The sequence below is a fragment of the Balaenoptera physalus genome, assembly GCF_965194825.1.
Source record: "Balaenoptera physalus genome assembly, chromosome: 16".
Classification (NCBI taxonomy): domain Eukaryota; kingdom Metazoa; phylum Chordata; class Mammalia; order Artiodactyla; family Balaenopteridae; genus Balaenoptera; species Balaenoptera physalus.
In genome coordinates, this window is record NC_138898.1 from 84,727,792 (window position 1) to 84,755,356 (window position 27,565).

The 27,565-nt window shown below is 47.5% G+C and overlaps 1 protein-coding gene across 16 annotated transcripts in view; it reads right to left on the reverse strand.

The window, feature by feature from the left end:
- The window catches only part of CUX1 (cut like homeobox 1), a 371,169-nt gene that overhangs the window by 107,331 nt on the left and 236,273 nt on the right, over positions 1-27,565 (reverse strand). For all 16 annotated transcript variants that reach the window (XM_082431223.1, XM_082431222.1, XM_082431221.1 and 13 more), the window contains exons 7-8: positions 25,722-25,798; positions 24,193-24,259 (exon numbers count right to left, since the gene is read on the reverse strand). In XM_082431223.1, the coding sequence (XP_082287349.1) occupies positions 24,193-24,259; positions 25,722-25,798 (144 nt within the window). The remainder of the gene's footprint in view (positions 1-24,192; positions 24,260-25,721; positions 25,799-27,565) is intronic.

Sequence of the window (27,565 nt, forward strand, 5' to 3'; positions counted from 1 at the left end):
TAAATCAAGTACCATGAGGTCCTAAGTAGGATGGAGTGACTGGAGGTGAAATCAGGGAAACCAAGGGCTAGAGCCACCAGAGTGTGGCTGGCACCACAAATGGGCCGGACTCTCCCCCACTGCCTTCTGGTCCTCTGACCTTGGCCAGATCGGGGCGTGCGACAGCCATCTGTACGGGAGGACTAATGTGGCCTTTCTCAAAGAAACTGGCACGAGGCTAAAATAAGAATACTGATGGAAAGTAAAAAAAAAAACTTCGTAAACCCATGCACATATTCATTATTATTGTCGTGCACGAAAATCAAGATCTTTCTCTTCTGGTCAGAGCTAATTTTCAACACCCAAGACCATTAGGTGATAATCACAACCACCTAGGCAGTGGGTTTTGCCCCAAATCTCCAGCCTCAATCTGATCAGACCTCTAGGTTCAACTATAAACTCGCAGGAATGAGAGGACAGAGGAATAAGCTAAACTTGCAGGAATGAGAGGACAGAGGAATAAGCTACAGCTGGGGATGCCAACGGCAAGATCTAGACTGTGGGAAACTCTTCAGGACAAGTGAGCTGGTTTCTTCTGCAAATAGATTGAAAGGAAAAGAAAACGAGACGGAGGGAGATCTATAAGATGCATGAGACTTAAAGATATACCAACCAATCGCAATGTGTGGGTCTTATTTGGATCCTGACTCCAAACAATGAAAAAAATCCCATTTATGATGTTTAGGGGTAATTTGAAATTTAAATATTGATGATATTAAGAAGTTATTTTTTTAATGTGATGGGAGTATGGTGGCTATATTAAAGAGTCCGTAATGTGAGGCTCTACATGCTAAACCATTTAGAGGTGAAAGGAAAGGATTCTTGAAGAAGCCTCAAGATAAAATGGGGGTAGGGGTGGGGACAGGTAGGCCAGGAATGGGGTGACTGGAATCGCCCAGTAGGCACCTAGGGGTTCTGTCCTCTACTGTCTGTTGGAAATTTAACATAATAAAAAGTAAACAGACAAACAAAAGTATAAGGTGATAAAGAAGCACAGACCATCACAGTTTTGTGTCTCTCCATCAGCGCTTGTCAACTATAAAGTCGGTACGTATGATGTTGACCACCGTTTGCACAGAAATGAGGTGACAGGCAGGCCTGTGCCTGGGAGGAGGCTGCAGAGGGCCCCCTTGGAAAGAATACCGATTAGGAGGTACTTTGCTAATCTTAGTCAAGTTAGTTAACCTCTCAGAATCTCAGTTTATTCATCAAAGGGGAGGAAAAAAAACAGGCACGAAAAGCACATCTCTGCAAGGAGAACATGACTGAAAAATCATCCATGGATATTCTTCTTTGATACAGAAAATGTGGATTCTGGAGGGGACAGCCGAGTCCATCCTTCATCCCACTGCGAAAGGGGCTCTCAGGAGCTGTCTCCATGAGGGCTCTGGAGGGAACCGAGGCTGCCACCCTGAGCGCCCGGCCCCCAGGAGCTGGCAGATTGTTTTGGGAATCTTGGGCACAGGACACGGCCAGCAGGGCTGAGGACCCAGGTTGCTGCTTCTTTCCTCCAGATTTTTAAGAAATGTTTTGGAAGGGCTGCTGTTGTGCCACCTACAAATATTTTTCAAGCTCTCCTTCACATATTTAGTGTAAAGTTTGTCAGCATGTCTTTCTGGCAGCTGGAGAACTGCCTGCCCCATTTGAGCTTCTGCTCTTTCAAAACTGCCTTTTAGATTTCGTTTCCCTTTCCCTGTCGACTTAACCTGTAAGCGCCCTGCCTCTGGCCGACAGGTGCCTCTGATCCTGGGCATCGAACCTGCTGCTCTTAACGCCTCCCGCGGGACAGGGGACGTGCCACCACCACAGGTGCACAGGAGGACACTGCTCGGATTTCATAGGTGGGGAAACTGAGGCCGGGGCCGAGTGGTGACCAAGGAGCTCAAGGTTGCAGCGAGTAGCGGTCTAGGGTAAGAACCCTGCTTTTATGCCCGAAGGTGAGGGATTCTAATTACCCCCTTTCTCCCCTAAGTACTACTTGGTAGGGACTGTTAAGAAAAGGTTGGGTGGCAGAGAAGCTAAAACTAAGAATAAGAAAAGCTCTCCAACTGCATTCTAGTTATTACACTCAGGTCCCTTCCCCTCCAAGCCTAAGGCCGAGATGACTTCCTGGGCCTTCCTGGCTCGGGCTGTTCTCTGGTCACACCTGCACCCCGGGGCCTTCTGACTACACATCTCCTGCTGGTCCTTCAAAGCTGCTTCCAGAGCCTCCCCTCCACCTGGTCTTTCCCCGCTCAGTTCAGTGCTCAGCTCACCTGTGGCTTTGGAGGCCCTCACAGCATCTGTCCACAGCCCCTGCCCCCTTAACTGCCCTGCACTTAAGGCAGCTGGTGGTTTGTCTCCTTCACCCCGCAGGGCTGGGAAGTGAAACTGGAGCACCAGGCGGCCAAAGGCAGCAGCGCATCCAGAGGAAAGACGGCATCCTTCCTCTTCCTCTCACTGGCACCGAAAGTCTGCATTTCGGCAGCATAAGTGCCTTTTTTAGGGCAACTTGAGAATGAATAATTCAGCGGTTCCTCTTCTACTTGTGAAGTGTTAGACAAACAATTCAGACGGGGCCAGACTTGCTGGCCCCACGAAGACCGTCCCTTCCCTTTGGTCTGACATCATCGGATTTGGCCATGAATCTTTAAGAACACCCTCCATCCTGTCTAATCACTAAAATACCACAAAGGAAGTTCACAATACTTAGACATAGGGAAAAAAATAGCAAGGTTAACTGCAACATAAAGTTTTCCCTCGTTGCCAAGCAAACAGTACATCAGGGCGTCACAGGAACACTGAACTCTGAAAATCCTATGCGGGGAATGTCTTAGTCACGTCAGGTTATTGAGTCGTTGAGCTTCTAATTCAAATCCAAGCCTTAAAGAAGTATCTTCCCCATGGAGCTCTAAGCTCGAACTCCCAGGTTTTGCTCTGAGAGCCTCACTGATTCTGTGTCTTGTATTAAAGGTACCTGGAATACTTTTTGGAGGTAGGTGTGATGAAAATTTGAAGTTAAACAAACAAACAACCTTCCTGGTTTTATTAGAGAACTCATTTTGGAAGGATTCTTACTGGACAAGCCAAACCCTCTTCCATACGTTCATGGTTGGTTGGAAACTTCAGTGGATAGAGCCCCGAGGACCGTCGATCGGGAAGACACAGTCAGCAAATAACTGCCTTACAGCTCAGCTAGCTACGCTCATGACCACTGATGTACAACGTCGCTGGGGTTCTGGGCAGGAAATTGGATCCAGTCACTTTCCAAATGACACGGTAAGCGCTCCCTGGGTTTAATCCTTATGGAAGGACCCAGGTGGCAAATTTCTGAGTTTAGGAAAAGTTAAACAATGTGATGATAAGAACGCAACTATGTTTGTGCTTTGGGATCTACCTGGCAAGCCTCAAGTCTGTGCAAAATATTTACTGTATGCCAGGGAATAAAGGATGCTTATCACTATAGTTGATAATCCTGCTCAGCGGTAGCTGCTTTGTGAAGGCAATAGAAGATTCTTGGAAAATCCAAATAACTTTAAGGAATTCACCAGCAGGACTGTGTAGGTTCAGAGTATTCTATAAAGGATTGTGCCTCACTGCAGAGGGAGGTGGTGAGGTTAAGGTAGTGAAATATAACTCGCTGCTGTGCTTGACATATAATGCAATAATGGTACAGTACGGTAAGAGATTTTAAAATAAATATATGGCTTTTAAAAGGTTTCAGAAGGGCTCAATCGTTCTGCATCTGACTCTGAATTTCAGTAAAAAGAGGGGACCTGGAGCAGGCTCAGGACATTCAGAGAGTCAGTTAAGCTCTGTGGTCCATCTTCCTTAAATAGATCAGAAAGTTTAGGACAGAGATGCTGTGAATTAGAAAAAAAAAAAAAGAGGATTAAGAATGAAGAAAAATGTTAAGAGAAGAGTGATACTGGTAAATGTAACTAGGCCAAATTCACCTATAAAAATAAAATGCACATTTGAAGAAAATCCTAAACCTAACAAAATGTTGGAGAAACACACTTCAAGTAAAGAGGAAGTGATTAACTAGATTTTTTCAAAAGGCTACGGTAAGGTTTTAAAGCCACACTAGCCAATGTTATATGTAGCAAAATAACATTACAGAGAAAGAAGTCATACTAAGAGGTACAGTAAATAATAAAACACCACAAGCTGGAACTTGTCTTAAATCACAAGGCAAGAAAATCTATAAAATACATAATATAAAAATGGAAAGAAATGCAATATATAGAAGTATCATCCTACTAGAAAACGAACTACACCGTATGATGTAGGTAAGGGGTTCCAGTCACATGGAACCTGAAACCTAGGTCACATCTGAATTTAAACGGGGTTCACAAGAGTGCTGGGTCTCACAAAACCAAGAGCCTCCACTGCTCTCCACAGACAAATAAGAGAGATGCCCCTTTTAAGAACAGGAATGAAAGATGGGGATCAGATATCCTGGCTGTCACAAAAGCACACAAATTCACTACTTGTAGGTAATATGGTCACATGCTCACCAAATCCAAGGGATTCACTTGAGCAAATGGGCACAGATGACCCAAGAATTCAGCAGAGTCTCACGTTTTTTGGTAAAGACAAAACACTAAGCTCCTATGTACCAGGAATAAATATCTAGAAAACGAAATAAAAGACTATCTCATCTACAACAGGGATACAAATATTAAACATGTGGGAATTAAAATAACATGGTATAAATTCCATCTGTATAAAATCAAATTACAAAATGCTAGTGGCAAAGAAAGCTAATGATGACATTTCCTATTTGCGGTTGCGTTAAAGATAAATAAATGTAAGTTTAGGTCCCAAGTTGATTTATAAAACTTGGTAAAATGACAAGATGCATATAGAAAAATTAGGTGACGCTAATAACAGTAAACTAATTGTAGGTATTAAGCTAGAAAACAAAGAAATATTATTAAAACAGTTTGGTACTTACGAGAATGAAAAGTCGGATCAATGGAATGAAATTTCAGACAGAAATCCAGAGACACATGTAATTATTTACATCTGATTTGTCCAAAGTTAAATACTGAAGGAAGGAATCATCAACATTATTGGGCAAACTGAGAATTAATATGAATAATAAACAGACACATACCTTAACCTCATATGCTATAAAAAATTCCAGGTTAAAGATACAATAAATCATAAAAAAAATAATAAGAAAATGGATTGTGAAGGAAAGACCATTTTCTATTATTGAAACCATATTAGTAATGATTAACGACAAGGCTGATGGGACCTATCTCATATATTTATACTACTGAACAATGAAATCACTAAAACTCAAAAGAAAATCAATTGATAGGTAAAAGTAATGATAAATGCGAGTGAGTAGTTAAAATCCAGAATACATGTAGAATTCCTACCCTGTTCCCACTGTACCCACGTTCATGGGTGATAAGGAAACACATGGAGAGTAAATAAGCAGATGGGAGAATGTTGAGTTTTGTGCTAACGAATATCAAGTTAAGCACCTACGAGCATCCACGTGGCACAGCGGAGAGACGGTGGGAATCACTGCAGCCCCCCCCTTATCTCCTGGATTTGGCACAGAAGGTCTGAGACAAGCAGTGTAAGCTCCCCAGACCAGGCCGAGCTCTGGGTACACCTTGGAAATTGGGGCTGTGGGAGGGGAGAGAGCCTGTAGCACCTGCCACCGCTGTTCCAAATGGGTTCTTCCCCCTGCAAAGGACACGCTAAGAGGCCTTGAAACAGCACCCCTTTTGCCCCAATGATCTCTCTTCTTGAAAAATATATAAATATATTTTTTGACCGTGCCACACAGCATGCAGGATCTTAGCTCCCTGACTAGGGATTGAACCTGTGTCTCCTTCAGTGGAAGCGTGGAGTCTTAAGCACTGGACCGCCAGGGAAGTCCCCTGAAAAATATCTTAAGAAATTATTTTTCTAAACAAAAAATTCATTATGAAAAACCGAAATAACCAAAATGCTGGCAAATCAAGAATGGTTACGTAAAGTCTAATTCATCAAGAGAAGAAAACAAAATTCTGCCATCAAAGTGACAAATCAGCAGATCAGCAGGTGTGGTAAAAACTGTAGGAAAGGGACTTCTCTGGTGGCACAGTGGTTAAGAATCCGCCTGCCAACGCAGGGAACATGAGTTCGAGCCCCGGTCTGGGAAGATCCCACATGCCCCGGAGCAACTAAGCCCGTGCGCCACAACTACTGGGCCCATGTGCCACAACTACTGAAGCCCGCGCGCCTAGAACCCGTGCTCTACAATGAGAGAAGCCACCGCAACGAGAAGCCCGCGCACCTCAACGAGGAGTAGCCCCCGCTGGCCGCAACTAGAGAAAGCCCGCGTGCAGCAACGAAGACCCAACGCAGCCAAAAATGGAAAAACAAACAAACAAACAAAAAACTGTAGGAAGTACTATCAGGCCGAAAGGACAAAGGGGAGTGAGCAGAGTGGGACGTCCTGAGCACGTCCAGCCACAGTGGCAAAGTGGGCACAGCCAGGTGACACACACGTGCAGAGCCGTGTGCATCCGAGATGTGTACAAACGTGTGTGTTCCTGGTCACAGAACTGGTTAGGTAGTGACAGAGCACATCTCAGATTTTCTTTTTTGCTACAAGGATGGCTAATTATTTAATTGCAAACAACAGAGACAGGTCCAGTGGACGTGCACTTGGCATTCGTGGTCACTGCCAGCTTTCCAACAGGAGCCAGCCTGGAGGGTATCAGATATTAATAATGATAGTGGCAGCTAATACGGCCTGAACCCTGGCGAGGGGACCACAGAGCACTTTATTCACTCCTAGGAACTCATGGGGTGGCAGACGCCGTTACAGGACGGAAACCCAGGCCAGGAGAGGTTAAGACACCTGCCCGAAGGGCCGCTGTTGGAAGTGGGGGTGGAAGCAGGTGCGCCCCCGGATTTGGCTCCTGCACATTGTACCTCCTCTCTTGGGGTGTGGAGGCACGTTTAACTAAAAATCCAGCACAAATTGCTTTAAACATAGGCGCGTTCACAAAGATGGTTCAAAAGTGCTTTCTTGTTTAATCCTGGTGATTCTGAGCTACAGAGAGGAGGGGTTCCTGATGGCTCCAGGGCTGGAGGGACTAAACAGGTTCTAATTTACTTATTTATTTTTGGCCACGGGATCTTAGTTCCCCGACCAGGGATGGAACCCGTGCCCCCTGCAGTGGAAGCGAGGAGTCCTAACCACTGGACAGCCAGGGAAGTCCCAATAGGTTCTAATTTAATCTGATATTCAAAATTCATAAAAGGTTACAGTGAAAGAGCGTCTCTCTCCCTGTCCCCGAGATCTCCTTCTAGACATTAAAATTTTTTTTTTTTTTTGTGAATGCACAAGCAGATGTAGCATACTAGACACACAGTTCTGAACCTGGCTTTTTTCATTGAATTACATATGTAAAAGATCTTTCCATAGCACTATATAAGAGCTTCTGCATTCATTCATTCATTCATTCTTTCTTTCTTTCTTTATGGCTGTGTTGGGTCTTCCTTTCTGTGCTAGGGCTTTCTCTAGTTTGCGGCAAGCGGGGGCCACTCTTCATCATGGTGTGCGGGCCTCTCACTATCGCGGCCTCTCTTGTTGTGGAGCACAGGCTCCAGACGCGCAGGCTCAGTAATTGTGGCTCACGGGCCCAGCTGCTCCGCGGCATGTGGGATCTTCCCAGACCAGGGCCTGAACCCGTGTCCCCTGCATTGGCAGGCAGATTCTCAACCACTGTGCCACCAGGGAAGCCCCTGCATTCATTTTTTAAAGAATAATAAAAGACAGACTAACCTAGCAATTAAAACTCAGACGGATTCTAGAAGACCAGAGCAGAGGGCTTTAGTGGTCTTCACCCAGCCCTGCCCCGGCGAGCCCTTCACATCACTTTGGAGCTTCTCAGACGCTGGGGCTCCCGCAGGCCACCAAGTAAACTTTGCCAGCCTTGAACCAGCAACCTGGCTGCCTCCTGAGAATTATGAATCACAAAACCCCTCATCTGGTATTTTCACACTTGGCCCTGGGACTCCTCAAAGGTGTGCCGGAGACCACACAGCAGAGCCTCACAGAGCTGCCTGGGCTGGGCAGGCGGTGGGGACAGGCGTGGTGGCCGTGCCGGCTGCAGCCATCACCCACGCCATGAGCATGTACCTTCCATCTGTACCCTCACCTTTGCTGGCTCTTAAGACACGTTCTAACCAATAATGTTCCAAGAATCTCGCTCTTTAGACCCTTGGGTAAGGGGCGGGACGTAGCGGCTGTGTGAGAGCCCTAAAGGCAATGACCTGAGATGATGTGGGGAAGGTGTCCGCACATCCCGGCACATTAACTCAAGGATGATTCAGACGCTTGCTGTGTGCCAGGCACAGCCCCAGACCCTTGAATCCCAGAGACGAGCCCCCGAGGAGCTCCCATTCTGGTGCGGCAGACCGGAAGATCAGACGCTGGGTCTGACACACCTGGTGGCCCGTAGAGGTAAGCATCTGAGCACTGGGACAGAGCTAAGGGGTCCCGGGGGGCCATCACAGCGCTGTCCTTTTGTCCTTATTTGGACAACTCTTTCCTTAAACCAAAAATCAACGATCAAACAAGAGCCACTGGATCGGAGTTTCCCACAGTGTGGTCAGCAGACCCCACGTGCGTGGAGGGCCGAAGAGTCCTGGGTCCCCTCCCAGACCTACTGAGTCAGACACTCTGGGGTGCGGCCCAGGGATCTGCATTCTAGACCAGTGCTCTGAGGAATCCACTCAAGTCCAGGAGTCACTGACCTGTGTGACGAAGGGCGATTTACTGAATTCCAGTGCTTCCAAAGTAGGGGCTGGAGCTGCAGTGTCACAGGTTACAGATGTGCGGAACTTCCCCGGCACCACATACCTTGCCCTTCTAGAAGACGTCTGGAACTACCATCTATTTTCTCGGCTGACCGGACTGGGGGAGTTCTATGTTTCAGCGCGAAGGTTCCCGCTCATTTAAAATAATCTCTGAGTAGATGCCCATAATAAAGACAGATAGCAGAGCAAGCACACATGGGTTCCATTTAAACACCATACAGAGCAGAGCCCCTGCTACAGGCTGTGACATTTAATTCTCAACCAAGTGACTTTCCCTGACCACCCATCTCAGCCAGCCGCTCCGGTCCCCTTCACGCCATGCCCCCTTCCTTTTACTTGCTTTAATTTTCTTGGCAGGACTTGACACTAACTCAAACTTTTATTATTATGTGGCAGCCTGCTTTTTGCTCAGAGACTGCTTCCGGGAGAGCAGGGCCTTTGTTTTCATTCATGCAGGGAACATCTTTCAAGCGCCCGGCAGGCCCTATGCTAGGCACTGGGGACACAGTGGTGAACAAGGTAACACGATTCACGGAACTTGGAGCCTGGTGAGTAGAGAGAGCTCAGCACACCGGGGAACACAGGGTGTGTCATAAGGAGAAAAATAAAGTGGGAAAGAGGACAGAGCCCGCCAGGAGGAGGCCATCAGGGCTCCGAGAGCAGTGACGGGACCAGCTTACAATGTGGGAGGATCAACCTGGTCGCTCCTTTGCCGGGCTTGATGGGACAGATCAGGAGCTGGTGTTCGTCTGGGTGAAGCTGAGATGACGCCCAAGGGCAGCTGCTGAGCCTGGAGGTGAGGGGGGAGGTTTGGGCTGGAAACGTGAACACAGGAGTCAGCGCGAGGGAGATGGAATTTAGTTTCGGTGGTGAGTGAGCCTCCCAGGGAGAGGGTTAAGCAAGTGCAAAGACTGAGCCCTGACGCACTGCGACCCCACCAGCGCCCGAACAGTGCCCTGTGTGCAAAGGAGGCCCTCAGGAGAGACTTAACTGAATCAACGACATAGGTGGCACTGACATCTATGACACAGGTGACACTGCCTGACATAGGTGGCACTGCCTCCATTTTTATGAAAGGAGAAATGTCCCTTAGCTTGGACTGAAAATACACTTAACGCCTCCTGTTCATTACTACTGCCAGCCGCAGCCTCTCTGACGCTGGTCCTTTTCCCGTGGCTGACTTAAAGTCACAGCCCATGTCACGCTAATGGCGTATGCCCTCCGGTGACCTAAGTACCCACGTTGCCTCACACGGGGGTCGAGGTGTGTGAGGTGCAGACCCCAGGGGGCCAGCGGGCATCCTCGGTCCCTCAAGGAAGCATTCACCCCACACAGCCAGCAGGGACCACCTGCTTCAATGCATGTGCGGATCTGACCCAGGCCCATCTCAGCCCCAACCGTTTCATACCCGGAAGAGGTAGGTTTTATGAAAACCACATGAACAAACTATTACTAGGAGCCTGTGTAATGTAGGAAGCAAGCACTGTGCAAAATGCCAGGGCAAAAAATGAGGAAGGTCCAGTTGCCACCCTCAAGAGGCTGCCAATCTGATGTGGACGCTGAACCTTTCTGGTGCCGTGGTCCCTCTGGTGAAGAGACTGGACCTCCTTCCTGGAATAATGTTTTAAATACATCAGTTTACTAAGGAAAATAAATACTTGGAAGTGTATTTACTACAATACTAGAAAACCCCCAAGTCTCTGATCTAGTAACAGATGTTCTTTTAAAAAAAAAAAAAAATTTATTTATTTATTTGGTTGCACCATGTCTTAGTTGCGGAAGGCAGGCTCCTTTTGCAGCTCCAGGGCTCCTTAGTTGCGGCACGTGGGCTCCTTAGTTGTGGCATGCGAACTCTTAGTTGCGGCACGCGAACTCTTAGTTGCAGCACGCATGTGGGATCTAGTTCCCCGACAAGGGATCGAACCCAAGCCCCCTGCATTGGGAGCGCGGAGTCTTATAGACACTGGACCACCAGGGAAGTCCCCGTAACAAACGTTCTTCTTTACTGATGCGCCATATAACGAATCTCGTGGCAGGTCTAAGAACTACTGACATTTTGAAGCAGCGATGGAGATAAACAGTCTTTGAGGTATCTGCAAGGACCGTGATGTGATGTGAAAATACTAGGATTTCCGCTTGCAGCAAAGTCACAGGTCTGTTCTTGTTCTGGTCTGTTGACTTGATTTGCAATGGAAGGAAATGCTACATTGCAGTCAGATTTAGTGAAAATCGAGACCCCTGAATTCTCTCCATGGAATGGGAGAGACCAGAGCCCCCCTCTCACAGGCACACAGAGGCTGTTAAGTGTGGGCGCAGGAACGGGGCGTGGAGGCGCAGGGGTGCAGGAACAGGGGGTGGAGGGGCAGGGATGTGCTTGTGAAGAAAAGCTGGTAGCTATATATCGGGATGTGGGAGTATGGTGAGCTGGGGAAAGGCCCACGATTCTACAGAGGGGGTTAGAGTCGGTAGGAAATGAGGTTATGAAGGCAGAGCTGTGTCATGAAGCATCTCGGGCCCTACGGCATCATTTTTTCAGTGGTGGCAAGAAAGAACCATGGAAAGATTTTTAAGGACTCATTTCAACAGGATCAAATTTATATTTTGGAAAGATACTTTTAGCAGATACTTGGAGGATGGCTTAGTCCAGGGAGAAATTGGCAGCAGGGAGATCCGATGTTAAGATATTGAAGGAGCGAAGCCAAGAGATGAAAAAAGCCCAGTTATTGCAGTGGCAGTGGAAACAAAGACTTGAGGAATGAGAAGGTCTCAAGGAGGTGGAATTAATATGGATTAGACAGCAGGGTCAAGAAGGACCCTCCATCTCTGGAATAAAGGAAGACCACGTATGCTCGAGGGAGGGAAAAAAATGGAAGGGAAGCTGCCTGCAGGTTAGAGGGAAGTCAGAAGGGATCATGAGTTCGCTTGAGTTTGAGACGCCTATGTCTAGAAAGGAGTTGGATTTGAAAATATAGAGCTTTCTTTGCTGTACAGCAGAAACTAACACAACATTTTAAAGCAACTATACTCCAATAAAAACTAAAAAAAAAAAAAGAAAATGGAGAGCTTTCTCTTTGGGTATTAAATTTTTCTTATTGCTTTGTAAGGGCTCTTTATATATACAGGCATACCTCGGAGATACTGAGGGCTTGGTTTCAGACCACCACCATAAAGTAAATATTGCAATAAAGTGAATCACACGAATTTTTAGGTTTCCCAGTGCAAATAAAAATTATGTTTACACTAGACTGTGGTCTGTTACATGCACAACAGCATTATGTCTAAAACACGTATATATCTTAATTAAAAAAATACTTGAATGCTAAAAAAATGCTAACCATCATCTGACCCTTCAGCGAGTCGTAATATTTTTGCAATGGTAACATCAAAGATCGCTGACCACAGATCAAATAAAATAACAATGAAAAAGTCTGAAATTTTGAAGTCTGAATTACCAACGCGTGACAAAGAGACACAAAGTAAAGCAAACACTTTTGGAAAATGGCACCAATAGATTTGCTCAATGCAGGGTTGCCACAAACCTTCAACTTGTGAAAATGCATTATCTTTGAAGCACAATAAAGCAAAGTGCAATAAGACGAGGTGTGCCTGTATATATACATACATACACACACACACACACACACTTTCTCTGTCATACACAAGGCAAATATTTTTGCCAGTTTATCTACCAGTCAGTCATCAATCACCAGCAAGCTGTGAGTTTCCTGTGTGAGTTCTACCCTTGCCATGGTGCTTAGAAAGGGTTTCCCCACCCCCACATTATAAAAATATCCATCGAAAATTTCTCCTAATGTTTTTATGGCTTTGTTTTTCATATGTAAATATTTAAAACTTCTAGGCTTGACTTTGCACGGGGCTCTGCCCTGACTCTCATCTTCTGGGTGTTAGCTAGCTATTCTGGCACCGCCGCTGATCGAAGACTTCATCCTTCCCTAACGCATTTAAACTCAAGCCATTTTTATAGACAACTTTTTCTAAAAATTTTTCCCCTTAATTTGGAAACTTTCAAAAATACAGAAAGCTACCAGAAGAAAGGGCCAATCAACCGTATGCCTACACACAGAATTAACCACTTACGTAACTGGTCCTTTTTCCATTATCGACGACAAATTCTAAATTTCTAATTACATTGGGGCTTTCCATGGAAAACGGAAGCATCTGATAATCTTTACGTTCGGTAAATCCTACAAACTGGCTTTTTTTTCAGGGTGGAAAGATCACAGAAATGCATCGAAGTGAAAACAGTCCCACTTAAAAAAGATAAATGAAAAGCTAAAAATATATGCTATCCCATGAAATTTCAAGATTATGCTCTGTTTCTGTGCCTAGGCTATGTTGATAACGTTCCAAACACTACACAGTTTTAATTTTTTTCTCGCAACTCCTTTAGGTTTACCTTGAGGGACATCAGAGGGCACACGTGTGGTCACTTGGGGGTTAATCCTCACTGATGCTGAATGCCCCCAGTCTTTGCTCTGTTCAGCAGAGCATGAAATCTCAAAGCTCAGGAGAGCAATGCGGCCGGGCTGCCAGAGTGATGCCATAAAGCTCTGCATTAAAAATTCATACTGCAGGCTCGCCTCAGAGCTCGGCTCTGGCTGAAAGGAGAGCTGGTGGGGAAATATGAGACACCCCACTGTCTTTCTGGCAATTGGAGACATTCCTCAACAAACAGCACCTCAGGAAGAGAATGAAAGGGCAAACAAGCCGTGAAGGAAATCAATGAGTTCAATTATCTGGCTCCCTCTCGCTTTCCTATAGGAAACTTCTCATTCTGAAGGCTGGTTCCCAAAAGTTTTTTTTTTTAATACGATATCCCAGGACAAAAGCCCTAGACATCCTTGCCTGTGCCCAGATGTTTGGCACCTCTCTTAATTTGTTTTACACCAGCCCAGGGACCCCCAAATTCTCCAGGACACGTGGAGTCAGGTCTCTGCTGAACGCTAAGAGTTGCCCCGATGTGTGGCTGGAGGGAACCACGCTGTTCTCGCTTTAGAAAGTGGGTCCCGCACACACATGGCACGTAGATTTCCGAAGGTGGTTATTTCGTGGTTAAGGCACTAACAGTCCTGCAATCATCTGAACTCAGAACTTTTTACGCCCAGTGTTAGCAGCACCCAAATGGTAATAGTTAAGATTTTTAGATTCAGAGTCTCTTAGGATGATGATGTGACACCAAACAGTGCACTTCAGCCCACAGCTGCAGGATGCAAATACAGACAGAGGTCTTGTGATGCAGACAGACTGATCTTCCCAGGTCAAACATGGAAAATGATGGGGTTCTTTAGGGTTGGAAGAGACCTGACGGTGGGGGAAGTGAACCAGCGTTTTTCCAGTGGGCCAGGCAGGGACGCTTGCAGCTGACAGCAGTGCCGCAGCCCTGTTTCCCGAGGGCGTGCATTCAGACGCTGTGCCCGGCTCTCTGTGGGGACTGCACTTCACTCGGGAGGAAACTAAGGCCAGAGTAAGGCAAGGGAGCGCCTTGCCCAAGATTTCTGCACCCACAGCACCAGGAATCAAACCCCGTAGTGACCCTGAGACCTGGGCTCTTCCCCTGAGGCTCACACCACCCCCACGTGCTGGACAGCCCCTTCCCCGAAGGCCCCTCCGCGGATGGCTGCGCAGGCCCTGCTGGGAGAGGATCGGAGGTCCCAGCTTCTGGCAAGAACCTGGGTGATAAAGTTCAAGAGGCCGAGAAACGGTCAGGCTCTTCAAACCTGCCTGTGGGTTAGTCCAATCTTCCCGTTTTGCTAATGAGGACCCTGCCGCTGCCCAGGGAGGGAGCTGTGCTGGCCACACGTGGTGACAGAGCTGGGATCCGACCCAGGGTCTCCTGACTCTAGGCCCAGCACCTTCCACTGTCCACCCACCAGGGGAGGCTGGGACATCTATTAGCATCACCGAACAGCAGTCTGGGAACAGGGCCCGCAGAGCATTCTGGGGCCCCAAACTCCCTTGTCTGATGATACCATAGGGAAGCCACTGGAAGATGCCACGGCCACTGGCAGAATGTAAAGGCACAAAAAGACAGGGCAAGTGTGAAGCTTCCTAGTTTAAACCTGTGCGGCAATGACGGCAGTGTGACAAATCAGGCTCCCCAACAAGAGGGAACTCAAGGGGTAACCGTCTCATGGTACACCTACTGATGGAATATCGTGCAGCATGCATCACATTTCTGAAGAACAGGTAATGACAAGAAAGACATACTTAAATGGCAAGTAAAAAAAGAAAAAAACAAACTAGAAATGAAAACTGAGTATCAGTCTGATGCCATTTGTAAAAAGTTAAAAAAAATAGAGCGCCATATAGAAAAAAGACTGGAAGGAAATATGCCAAAATGTTAAGAGTTATCTGTGTGTTGTGGGATAATAAGTGATGATCTATTTTTAAAAATCTTCTAGAATTTTCTAAATTTCATATAATAAACATGTGTGGCTTTCGTAATTAAAAATAATACATGTCACATAAAAGGAATTACTCTTCACTGATGCGGGGCGATTCCAAGCAAAGGATAGTTTCTCACTTCCGCCAGCTTTCCTGCTTCCCTTCAAAGGGCCCTTGACTGGTCAGGGTGCGTCAAATCCCCTTCTTCCCGACACTTTGGAAGCAAAGATGTGCAGTGTCACAATGACCAGCGAGGACACGGCCCCCAGGGCAGCCAGGGACTCCCAGGGGGTGGGGGTCAGAAATGCACGGCTTTGGGAGGGATCTCACTGAGGGCAGAAGGCAGCGTGAACATTCCAGACTGGCCTCCATTACAATTCTGTCTCCATGAAGCACTTCAGAGGTTCAGGTGGCTCCTGCCTTCTTCCTAGACTCCAACAGCTTCCTTAGTTTGCCCTTCCAGAGAGCAAACGGCCTTGCTACTCGGGCTCTCAGCACTGCCGAGACTGGTCCCTCGGCTGCACGCCTGACCCACCGGTCTCCACAGCGGAGGCGCCCGCAGAGTGATTCATTCAACAAAAGCCCCATGTGTCGATGATGCCAGTGGGCCCGTGGTGTGCAGGGACCGAGGTGCGGGCCCTCCTCTGAGGCAGGTCAGGCGACGTTGGCCAACTCTGGGCGGTCTGCAGGGACACGCCCATCCTGTTCCCAGAGCCCCACAAGCAGGAAAGCGCCCGTGACGATGCCCATTTTGCAGCTCATTTGCTGTGCTTTGATCTTCTACAAATTGACGTTTTCTCCAGCAGTCCCTTACCCGTTTCCTTTAGCCTCAAACTGTGAGTTCTCCAAGACTGTCCTTTACAGTAGATCAGAAGAACTTCAAGGATCATTAAAAACCCAAAATTTGTATAAAAGCATGCCAGACCCAGGTGACAGCCTATGAGTATTCTTCTCTACACTATCCCCTCCAAGGATGCTGGACGAATGTGATTGCTATCTCCATATTCATAAACATGCTTATACACACACGCATATAGGACAGCTATATGTACACGTGTGTGGCACGTGTTTTTGTGTGCAGAGCGTGTGAGCCATGTCTGTGTGCATATCACGCCTGTTAACTCTCCCTGCCTTCTTTACTCTGCAGTTCTAGCACCTGACACAATGCCTGCATTTTAACACAGAGTTTTAATATTAGCCGAAGGGGGACTTACTTCCCTGGTGGCGCAGTGGTTAAGAATCCGCCTGCCAATGCAGGGGACACGGGTTCGAGCCCTGGTCCGGGAAGATCCCACATGTCGCAGAGCAACTAAGCCCGTGCGCCACAACTACTGAGCCTGCGCTCTAGAGCCCGTGAGCCACAACTAGTGAAGCCCACGCACCTAGAGCCCGTGCTCCACAAGAGAAGACACTGCAATGAGAAGCCCGTGCACCGCAACGAAGAGTAGCCCCCGCTCACCGCAACTAGAGAAAGCCTGCGCGCAGCAACGAAGACCCAACGCAGCCATAAATAAATAAATAAATAAATAAATAAATAAATAAATAAATAAATAAATAAATTTATATATATATAAAAAAAAGATTAGCTGAAGGGAGGAAAGGTAAAGATTGCCAATTCTCACTGATGCCTTACAATTTCTAGACCATGGAGTCCATGGAACAGGTTAAGAATCCCTGGCACTCAGAGGTCTTTCTACCTGAATTTGAAAATATGAAGCCACGCCCTTCTTTCTACGCAGTTCCCAGACTGGGGAAAACTCCAGATCAGGGCTGTACTGCCTGGAAAAGGCAAAACAGATTCAGTCAGTGCAATAGCCAAGGAAAGCCCTTTAGGGCTCACGCAGGCACTGAATTTTAGGTGTGAAGCAAAATGCTTGGACAGAGAGGGAAAATCCCAGGAATTCCACAAAATGCACACACCCTTTTGCAGATAAGGTATGGGGAAAAAAAGGCATCATTTGTTCCCAGCAAGTTTGATTTCTCTCTCAGGTTTAAGGGACAGGGGTTTCTTTATTCAAGCCCATCCCCTCGAAACCATCCAAGTAGCTGCTTCTCTATTTTTAGGGAAATTAATCTAACCAGGATAATTACAGCAACCTGTACTGGAAATTGATGACTCATCAAAAAGCCAGGAAATAGAAAATGTTACATTCTTAAAGGTACAGCAGGGAGACTCCATTTCCAGACACTGAGGTTGGTCTTTTCAAATTCAATCGGGGGAAGCACAAATTGTCTAACGTGAGTATTCCGCTTACTGAGCTCTACCTGGCCCAGTTTCCTGAGTCTTGCATGTGGAACTGTAAAAAAAATAAATAAAAGGGAAATCGGTCTGCGAGGGTACACACCACGGGGCTCGTGGGGAGGGAGAGAAGACATGAAACCCTTCAAGAAGGCCGGTCACCCGGTGAGCCAGCACTCGGTAACTCAGCCCTTTGAAGATAGCACAGGAAGAGACTTTCTAGGCCACGGTGGGAGTGCAGAGAGCACTGGATCTTGAGTCCAAAGGACTGGATTTGAGGCCTGCCTCTGTGTTCCCAGGACTGTTTCCTTGTCTATGCAATGAACACAACAAGCACTTCCTCCACGACTGCTGGAGAGAATAAACAAGGTATCATGCAAGAAGGTGCCGTGACATAGTCCAGAGTGACCCGGATGCATGGACGGTCTTGGTCCCCGTCGAGTCTTCAACTGTGGGCATCCTCACATTTTCAAATCTCGTTTGAGGTCCTCCACGTCCATTTCTGGGACACAGGCATCCCCTACCTCCAAAACACGGGGTGCAGGGTACAGGCTCCCTTAAACAATTTCAATAAAGCCCTAAGCCAAGCTCGCCTGGGAGTTTTCTGCTTTTTCAGAGCATAATGCATTTTGTGATTATACACTGGTTATATACACGCTAGAGAGTAAATACTCTAAAATGAACCCAAGTGAAGTTCCTCATAAACATCTCTTTCGTAATGTACTATGTAAGTATGTGTGCATACGATGTGGTTCTTTTTAAAAAGCATATAGGCAAGGAATACAACATGAGTAACCTTAAGAAATATGAATTTTACCGGCAGGAAAGGTTTGGGAGGTGCAAATTCTTCTAAGACTAACATTAGCTATAAGAAATGCAGCATTTCAGTGCAATTCAATATTTTCTTTCATCAGAGGCTCAGAGCCTCCGCCCACAAGTCAAGAGGAATGTAATAAGCTGACTGTGTGTGTTACAACTGAAGCTGCTTCGGCAACCAGGACTCCGGGGGACAGAGCAAAGAGGTGGCCGTGGACTTGAGCGAAAATGGGACTTCCTGCACTTTCGCCCAGAATGCTGGTATCTTGGCTGGGAGGGCAACATTCCTCCCAACGTGGGCAGCGGCCACCTAAGCCCAACTACAAGCGAACAGCTGCAGGAGACAGGCGTGGAGTCGGGGGGCAGGGGGAGCTGTCCAGGCCTCTCTCCCGGGGCCCAAAAAGCGGTCTGCCCTCCTCCAAGGCCAACCCGGGGAACCACTGAAATCTTAAAATCCAACCTGTTCGACTTTGCTAGAATCTCCAAGTTAGTGTCAAGTGTGGGGTGCTAAATCTCTGTTTGCTAAGAGAAAGCAGAAGATCTGTACACAGCCTGACCAGCTGAGGAGGACGTACATTTTTAACTTAAAAAAAAAAAAAAGCTGAGAAATAATTCATTTATTTAACCCAGAAATGGCTATAATCTGAAACCCTGCAATCCTCTTCCACAGCAACTGTTTTGGCAAGCCCCCCAATGTTCCAACAAATAGTAAACTGTGCTTGCCATTTGTCTAAGGGACCTTGCATTAATAAACATGAAGAAGAGCACTTTACCTCCCACTCTCAATGACAGGACAAAACAAAGACCAGCTGTATTCATCAATGAGGCCTTGTTCTGCACATAAAGGCTAATTACATTTCGCTTCAAGCCTACACATGGAAAACTTTCCTGCTGCTGTACCCGCCACAGCCAGCCGGGCCGGTCCAGCTGACGCAGGCCGAGGGCTGCACCCAGTCAGTCAACGGGGGCTCCCGACGGCCTCGCTGCCTTCGACCTGCAGGCTTCGGTCCCAAGTGGGGGCGGGGATGGTCACCCCAGTGACATCTCCCAGGAGTGGACAGGCGACGTGGGCCCTTCCAACCTCCTGTGGAGACGAGGCCGTTCAGGCCCGTCTAATTTCAGAAACGCACGTACCCGAGCCCAGGGCAAGCTTGTCGGGAACAGCCTCTACTCGTTGACAACAGAATAGGTGACAGCGATTAGTGACAGTGACCACGGCTGTCACCGTGCTGGGCGCTGCACACACACCTCCTCATTACTCTCCACAGCCGCCCAGCGTCCTGACTACTATTATTCCCATTGCACAGGCGAGAAAAGAGAGTCACGGAGGTCAATTAGCTTATCCAGGGACACACAGAGGGTGAGCAGCGGACCCCGGCAATCCACTCAAAGCCCACCTTCCACAGTACCTCCCCCATCCCCTTCCTGCATTTTCTGTCAACACATTTTTTAAAAGCCCTCCTTTCGAAGGGAGAAGATACATTGTTTTGAAATGTTTTAAGACCATTTGTGAGATTTGCCCCTGGCGGGCTTATATTCGTATGTATTAATGAAAAGCTGTCTAGTCTAAGACAGTATACAGTCAGTCGGGCCTGAAGCAGATGGTAAAGTGACAGACCTTTCCCAGAAAATGAAAGGGGGGAGGAATGCGGAGGGGGCAGCTCCGTGTGGGATCTCCAAGATCGAAGCGATTGTCTCCGAAGTTAAAAGAAAGTAGCAATTATTATCTCAGGCCATTCTCTACGCTTTTTGTGGCTTACTTGCTCTGGGAACCATTTACATTAAGGGTCTGGCCCTAGGCTGCCCTGTGGTAGCCGTCCATTTCTATTGGGGAGATGCCGATCCCCGTCCGAGCCTCCGTCCAGCCCCTGCGCCCAGCATGCCCACCTGCCCTGGCAGATCCACCCGCCGGAGCTTCGGGCTGGTCCTCCAGGAGATCGGCCTCGCCGCCTGGTGTTTTCACAGACCACAGACGGCGCTCCTCCTTTGCCTCTAGCAACCCCTCACCGCGGCTCGTCCTTCGGCCTCAAACCCCTGGTCATCCCTTTCAGGAAGGCTTCCTCCACAGTCCTTTCCTCTGGCTCCAGCGGGGTGGGGTGGTGTGCACTGGGGACCCGCCATCCCCATCGCCAGCTCCCTCTCCCCCCGCTCCTCCCCTGGCCGGGGAGGGGAGGAGGGTAAGGTCAGGGGTTGCTGGCGCTGCCGGGATCCCCGTCGCCTCCCAGAGGCCACAGCTCCTCTCCAGGTGGCCCCTCCAAACGGAGGTGGGGTGAGGCCCGGCCAGTGCTCGCTCGGGGTGCCCGGACCCCGCTGGTCTCCCTCGTCCCCGCTGTGCCCATGTTAAACTCTCTTCTGACCGACCTAGCTAGAGTGGGCTGTCTGTCTTCTGTGGACACCCCGACGGCACAGGTGCTGCGCTAACGTACGTCCCCTCCGTCACAGCAGGGGTCACGCTGGCTCGCAATAGCTTTTCTCCCCGCGTCCCCCGGCCGATCCTCCCCGAGGAGGCCTCCAGGAACGCGAGCGCCGCTGACGAGTGGCTCTGAGGCGTGCCCATGAGGCTCGCTCTCTCTGCGCCCACGTGCACGCCGCACCTCTGCCTCCCCGCCTGTCCCTGGAGGAGACGAGGGCCTCCTGCTACGATCACAGGAGGGGACACACCCCGAGAGCACCCGAGGCCCCGTCAGCAGTTGGTAACAAGAGCCACAGCCCAGAGGCAAAGCATTTTACGTGACAGAACAACTGACCCCCGTGCTGTTTGAGTCTATTCTCCGTTTATTCTCCGTTCAGTGAAAATGAGCAAGTAACCTGTGGGTTTTCACTCATCTAGATCTGGAGGGAAAAGAAGCTTTCTGGACTCAAGATACACTGATGTGACGGGAAACAGTCTAGAGACATTTCTCCCTCAGCCCCTGTCCACCACCACCGCTTCTCGTCAAAGGCCAGCGGGCTCAGAGTTCAAGGAGAGGTCTGGGGGCAGGAGGACCGGCCTCTGGTGCTCCCCTGGGTAGCCCTGCTGATGCAGGTGACCCGAGATTTAATGATCTTAACCTGTCAGATGACAGAGCTGGCGGCTTAGGAACAGCCCAGGGTCCCTGCATCTATAAACGGTAACTTAGGACAAGACTGAAGACTGAAAATCATCCCGACATCTCAAGGCACCTCTGACCCCTCCCAGGGAGCAGGATCACCTGGGAGCAGGTGACTGAGCTCTTTGCTGGCTGAGAGACGGGAATCATCCCCAAGCATCACCCTGGCCCTGAGCACAGTGAGGCAGGGAGAGAGGGTGGGGACAGGGACAAGATGTCCCCTCCTCCCCCTTTCTGTCTCCCAGGCACTCCTGGTCGCCACGTGCCCTCCCTAGAGAAGACCAACAGCCCTGAGCTGGGGAAGGTTAAGTCCTTCCTAGACGGCTGTTCTCGGTGCCATTGCTTCCTCAACCCCTAAGGCAAACCAATTACATGGACACAAATTTTCTGTGTGGCTTTTTAGAAGCCCAAGAAGGAAGTAAGAAGTTGTGGCTCTCAGCCACGGCCCAGTACTTAGCCATCATATGACAGGTGGCATTCTCGGCTGTCAACTCCCAATAGTTTCTGCAGATGCTTGGTGTCACCAGGCAGTAGGTACACCTCCCCCCCTGTGCACACAGGGAACACGGCGGGAGACACTGGCTTCTGGAAGTTGAGCTTTGGTGACAGTCTCTGAGCAGCGGCTTTCGAAATGGTTTTTGACTGAGATCCACAGGAAGAACTACATTTTATGCTGTGGCTCAATAACTCTGTACTTTCAGATTTACACACGAGTTAAACAAAAGTGTCACAAAACAATGCCTAACTTTACTGTGTGCCATGAGCCATGACATTTTCTATTCTATTCCATTATTTTGTTTTATATTCTATTTATTACCCAACTAGCCAGTTGCCACTCGCTAAATTGACTTCACGATTGTGACCCACAGTTTGAAAACCATGGGCTTAGACGGGCTTAGAGGTTGGGTTCACAAAAGTTTTTTTTAAGTGTATAATAAAGCCAACTTTGGTTGATTGTAGATATGCAAGATGTATCTATGCCTTTTAGAAAGAGGTGTGGTTTAACAAAAATAAATTAACAGAAATTAATGAAATAATCCAACTTATCACTCCCAAAGTCATCATGAATTTTGTCAGCAAGTAAGATGATGTGGATAAGAGTGAATGAATCAGGGAATTAGCACAGCATCTTCAGATCAAAGTCTTTTAGAAAAGAAATGCTATAAACTTAAGGCTAGAGCTATGTATCAGACTAAAACATTATAATTTTAAAAAATCGAATTTACTGAGAACAACAACCTACATAGTAGAATAAAGTCCAGGTGGAAATAGTAGAAAAACAAGGATGACACGCGGGCAGAAGAGGGAAGCCGGACACGGACACCGAGGAACCCCAGGGTGACAGCAGCTGGCGTGGTGCCTCGGAGGGTACGTCTTGGGAGGTGAGGAACTCTCATGCTGTGGGCTCAGAGGGGAGGGCGGAGACGCACGCCTGCTGGCCCATTGACAGTGATGCCCGGGGTCGGAAGGGTTAATACCAGAACCACCAGTTTTCAAAGCGCAATTGTAACGGTCACGGGACCTTAGAACCGGCTCTTTCTGTACCACCTGAAGTCTCATTTCAGCACACCGAGAGGCGACAGTGATCCGGCGGGGTCCCCCGGGATTAGACATGCCAACAAGTCAGCCGGAGTCGCCAAGACGGACCAGGATGCTTTAGTCTTTGCGCAGAAGATCTCTGCTCATGATCAAAACTGGTTCTGACCACCAGACCTGGGTAGCTGGGCTCTCAAGATCTCGAGCTGCTAAACAACCCCGAGCAAAGGTCAAGGGCTGCCCTACTGCCCCCTCAACGTGCCCTGAGAGCAGCTGGCCCAGCAGCAACCTCAAAGGCCAAGGGCAAAGGTGATGGGGCTGAGGGATGCCGAGTACCAGGGCCCCACACGGAGCAGGCGCCGGGGAGGAGGGCGACGCTGCTCAGAGCCCCCTCCCCACTCGCCAGCGCCCCCTGAGGCCCGGTGTGAGCACAGCAGGAGACGCTTCTCACTGCAGACACAGCTGTCACGGCTGGGGTGGGGCGGCGCTGGGGACGCATGGGTTTCTGGGGGAGGTGGGACAGGAAAAAGTTGTTCTAACTCTAGCCTGGCATTGTCAGGGGATGATCTGTTGCTCCTTCAGCTTTCTTGATTTACGTCAACATGACTTCTTGCCTCCTGGTGTTCTGCGTGGAGGGTAGGCTAGCCACAGTGTACCCGGAGTGCATCACTGATTTCCTCCCCACAAGACCCTCGTGTGATACACCTGCCCAAAGATACACGCCCCCTCTGGGTGTGTCCGCACGCGGACGCCCAGCACCATAAGGTGGGATTTGAACAAATACACCTGTGTGGGAGTGAAGGCACAGGTGAAAGGTGATGCCATTGGCACAGACCAAGCTCCACAAAATGTCCCAAGTATCACATCTTCTCTACACTGACTCTTTTTCAAACTTTCTTAGAAAAAGGCACAGTGGTGGCCAGGCTTCACAATAATTAAGGAAAAAAGTTTCAGTTGGAAGGATTGTTCTGAGAGCACCAGACAGAGCTTACTGTCACATCTTGGGTTTTAGTATATGTGCTGCCGAAGCGAGCACCACATCTTGGGTTTTAAACTGATGCAAGCAAGTCATGGGAACGACACCCTGTTCCTTACAGCAGCTCAGAGGCCAAGCATCTTCGAAACCCCGTACCGCTTTGCAAAGTCAATAAACAGGAGGGTGAGGCAGGGAAATCTTTCATGGATTAGCAAAATCGGATGACACCTGACCAAATGCATGCCGATGGAGGGAGCCAGGCAGAGACTTACTTGGCGGTAATTTCTTCATCATATTTGGTTTTCAGGTCAAATAATTCTGTTCGAGTTTTTTCCAGCGCTGAAAGGCAGAGGACATAAAACCATAATATACTAATTGTTCACATTAAGTCAGAAAGAAAAAGTATACATGTAATACAGTCTCATTTCAAAGGAGGCAAAGATTACAAAAGTATACACAGCATGGAACAGAAAAATCCCCTTCCACTGCCACCTCACCTCATCCCATGCGCCTTTTCTGAGATAACCACTGTTACTAGTTTATTGTGTAAGTTTCCTGCTTTTAAATAAATTTCACTATTTAAAAAATATTTCCATACCTAATTGCATATATATTTAAGTGTATGTGTGTGTGTATATATGTATTTCACACCCCTCCCCCTTCATAAATAGGATGATACAAATATCTTCTGAGATTTGCCCTCTGCCCTTAGCAGACATATGGAAATCTCTCCATGCTGGGACATTGGCAATGACAGTAACAACTTAGCTCTTGTACAGGGCTTGCCACATGCCCGGGGAGTCAGGACACCTAGAAAGGAAGATGCTACGTAAAGAGCATGGGTGTTTCAACTTCAGATCAATATCACTCAGCTGGCCTCCCAAGAGTCGATTTACATTCACGTCAATACTAAGAGTGTGACTATTTTCCTATACTTTCACCAACACTGGAAATGATCAATTAAAAAAAAAAATTCGACAGTCTGACAGGCAAAACAATCTTTTACTGATTTAATTAGCATTTCCCCGCCTGTTCAAAATTAACATTTTTTCATATGTGTATTGGCCGCGCGTATGTCTTCCGCAAACTGCCTGCTCTCATCCTTAGCCCATTGTTCTCCTGGACGGTTTATCTATTTTTATTGATTTGTAAGTGAGCTTTATATTTTTTGGATATTGTTTGACTGTGAATTTGTTAGGATTAGTTTCTCCCACTCTGTCACTTGTGTTTTTTTTGAACTTGGACTACGATGTCTTCTGATGTTTTTCCCCACGTTTAAATTAAATATATAGTGCCATTTCGCTTTCAGAACAAAAAGAAAAAAGGCAGAAAGAAGTTTAAAGAAGCGATAAAAACTTAAGCATAACCTTTTTAGGCATCTAAAGTTTTAAAGGTCTGCTATTACTGTTCTCCTTAACTTCACAGGGTAGAAATAAGGGTTTTTTTTGCCCTCATTATTGTTCCAAACGAGACGTCAGCCCTTGACAGTTTGGTGATTTAGACTTGTTTGTTGGAAAAAGAGCAGGAAGAAAGGATGGCTTGTGGCAGTGATGCAAATGGGATTCGGAGCCTCCCACCTCGACAGGAACCACTCAGTGTGGGTGACTCATGCAGTCGAGGTGGGGAGCTGTGGAGGAGGGGGTCTGAGGCACGCTGGGGCGTGGGCTCCCCCCCTCCTCCAGGCTCACCGCGGCGGCGGTGACAGGTGTCAGAGGGGACCTGGAGGGACTGGGAGGTGGAGAAAACCTGCCCTAGGTCAGACTGGCCCGTAGCAGCTCGACCGGCAGGCAGAATAGCACACCTGTTTGCAGAGTCTGGACTTTATGTTCGGCTTCTTCCAGCTTTGAGGTGGTGGACATCTGGGTCTCCTGCAGTTTTCTGAAAAGGAAGAGGAAGAAGCCAGATTGGTCATCTTGTTTAGCAACTCACGCATCTTGTGTGTTCTGGAGCTACGGCGATGAGCCGTCTTCACACGGCTGGTGACAGGCTCGCGGCCGGTTACAACTCGTAATGCCAGGAGCCTTGATGCCTTGTTCTTTAACACCCAGACTTTGTACCCGCACATCACACGAGGGGAGGTGTATTTCCTGTGGGACTTGACGTGAGGCAACTGATCTAGAAGGTTATCCTAAATGTAGCTCGTTCTTGAAATGCCAGATATTTAAAAAAAAAAAAAAAAGGAAGAAAAATCATCATCATGCACTCATTGTTTCCTGAAGTTAGCCCAAGAAGAATGATACATTTACATTTTGCTGACACAATGAAGGAATTTGTTGGAATAAAGGATGTACTGAAGAGATTCGACAGCTGTTCCGTTTCTGTTGGAATGGAATGCAAATGCAACTCTAATACCTAATGGGGACATTCGGAATGTTTGCAGCCACATTCCACGTATTTATATTTCCCATGATCTCCAAATGAATTCCCTGGTCAATAAATAGCATTCCTTCCTCCTCATTGGCAGAAAAATCTCTAAAAATAAGTTTATTATTTTTACATCATATGAATATAACACATGCTCTCATAAAGAAGAAACCTGGGAATACGGAAAAGTAGAAATGGCACAGTTAAAAAAGGCACCCAAATTTATGGAAATCTATGGAAAAGCACTGCTTGCATTTGCACATATTTCAATTATAAAACTAATAAATGCTCTGCGTTAAAAAAAAAAACAACCACCACAAATACTATAAGAGCATGGAAGGTAAAATGTCCTTTCCCTTGGCTCCACTGGCACTCCTCAGAGTTCTTTTGTAGCTCCCTAGAATTTTTCTTTACTTTTTTTTTTTTTAAACAATAAAGGGCTTCCTCATTCTTTTTTTTTTTTTTTAAATAAATTTATTTATGTATTTTATTTTTGGCTGCGTTGGGTCTTTGTTGGGGAGTGCGGGCTTTCTCTAGTTGTGGAGAGCTCTTTGTTGTGGTATGCGGGCTTCTCACTGCAGTGGCTTCTTTTGTTGCGGAGCACGGGCTCTAGGTGCGCGGGCTTCAGTAGCTGTGGCTCGTGGGCTCAGTAGCTGTGGCTCGTGGGCTCTAGAGCGCAGGCTCAGTAGTTGTGGCGCACGGGCTTAGTTGGTCTGTGGCATGTGGGATCTTCCTGGATCAGGGGTCGAACCCGTGTCCCCTGCATCGGCGGGTGGATTCTTAATTAACCACTGCGCCACCAGGGAAGTCCTAGAATTTTTCTATACGTATAGAAATACAATGTAATATGTAATATACTGTAGCATAATATAAACTCAGATGTGATATATTATAGTGTAATAAACACTCCCCGCCCCTTTCTTTTAATACTAAAGGGATCAGAGCACACATGGTATCCTGCAGCTAGCTTTTTCACTTATCTCCGTACTGTGGAAATGTTCTACCCCAGCATATATAGTTTGTCCTCATTCTTATTAAACAACTGACTTAACCAAGCCTCTATGGACATTTAGACGGTTTATCACCCCTTTCTACTAAACAATTCCGCAATGATCATCATAGGTATTGCTGCATAATTCTGACAGTGAATCTGTTGGATAAAATTCTAACAGAGGAACTACAGTGGTGAAAGGGTATGTGCAACTGTTTTTGTTGTTTTGATAGATATTGAGAAACTTTCCAACAAAAAGCCTCACCAGTTTAAACTCTTGCCAACAGCAT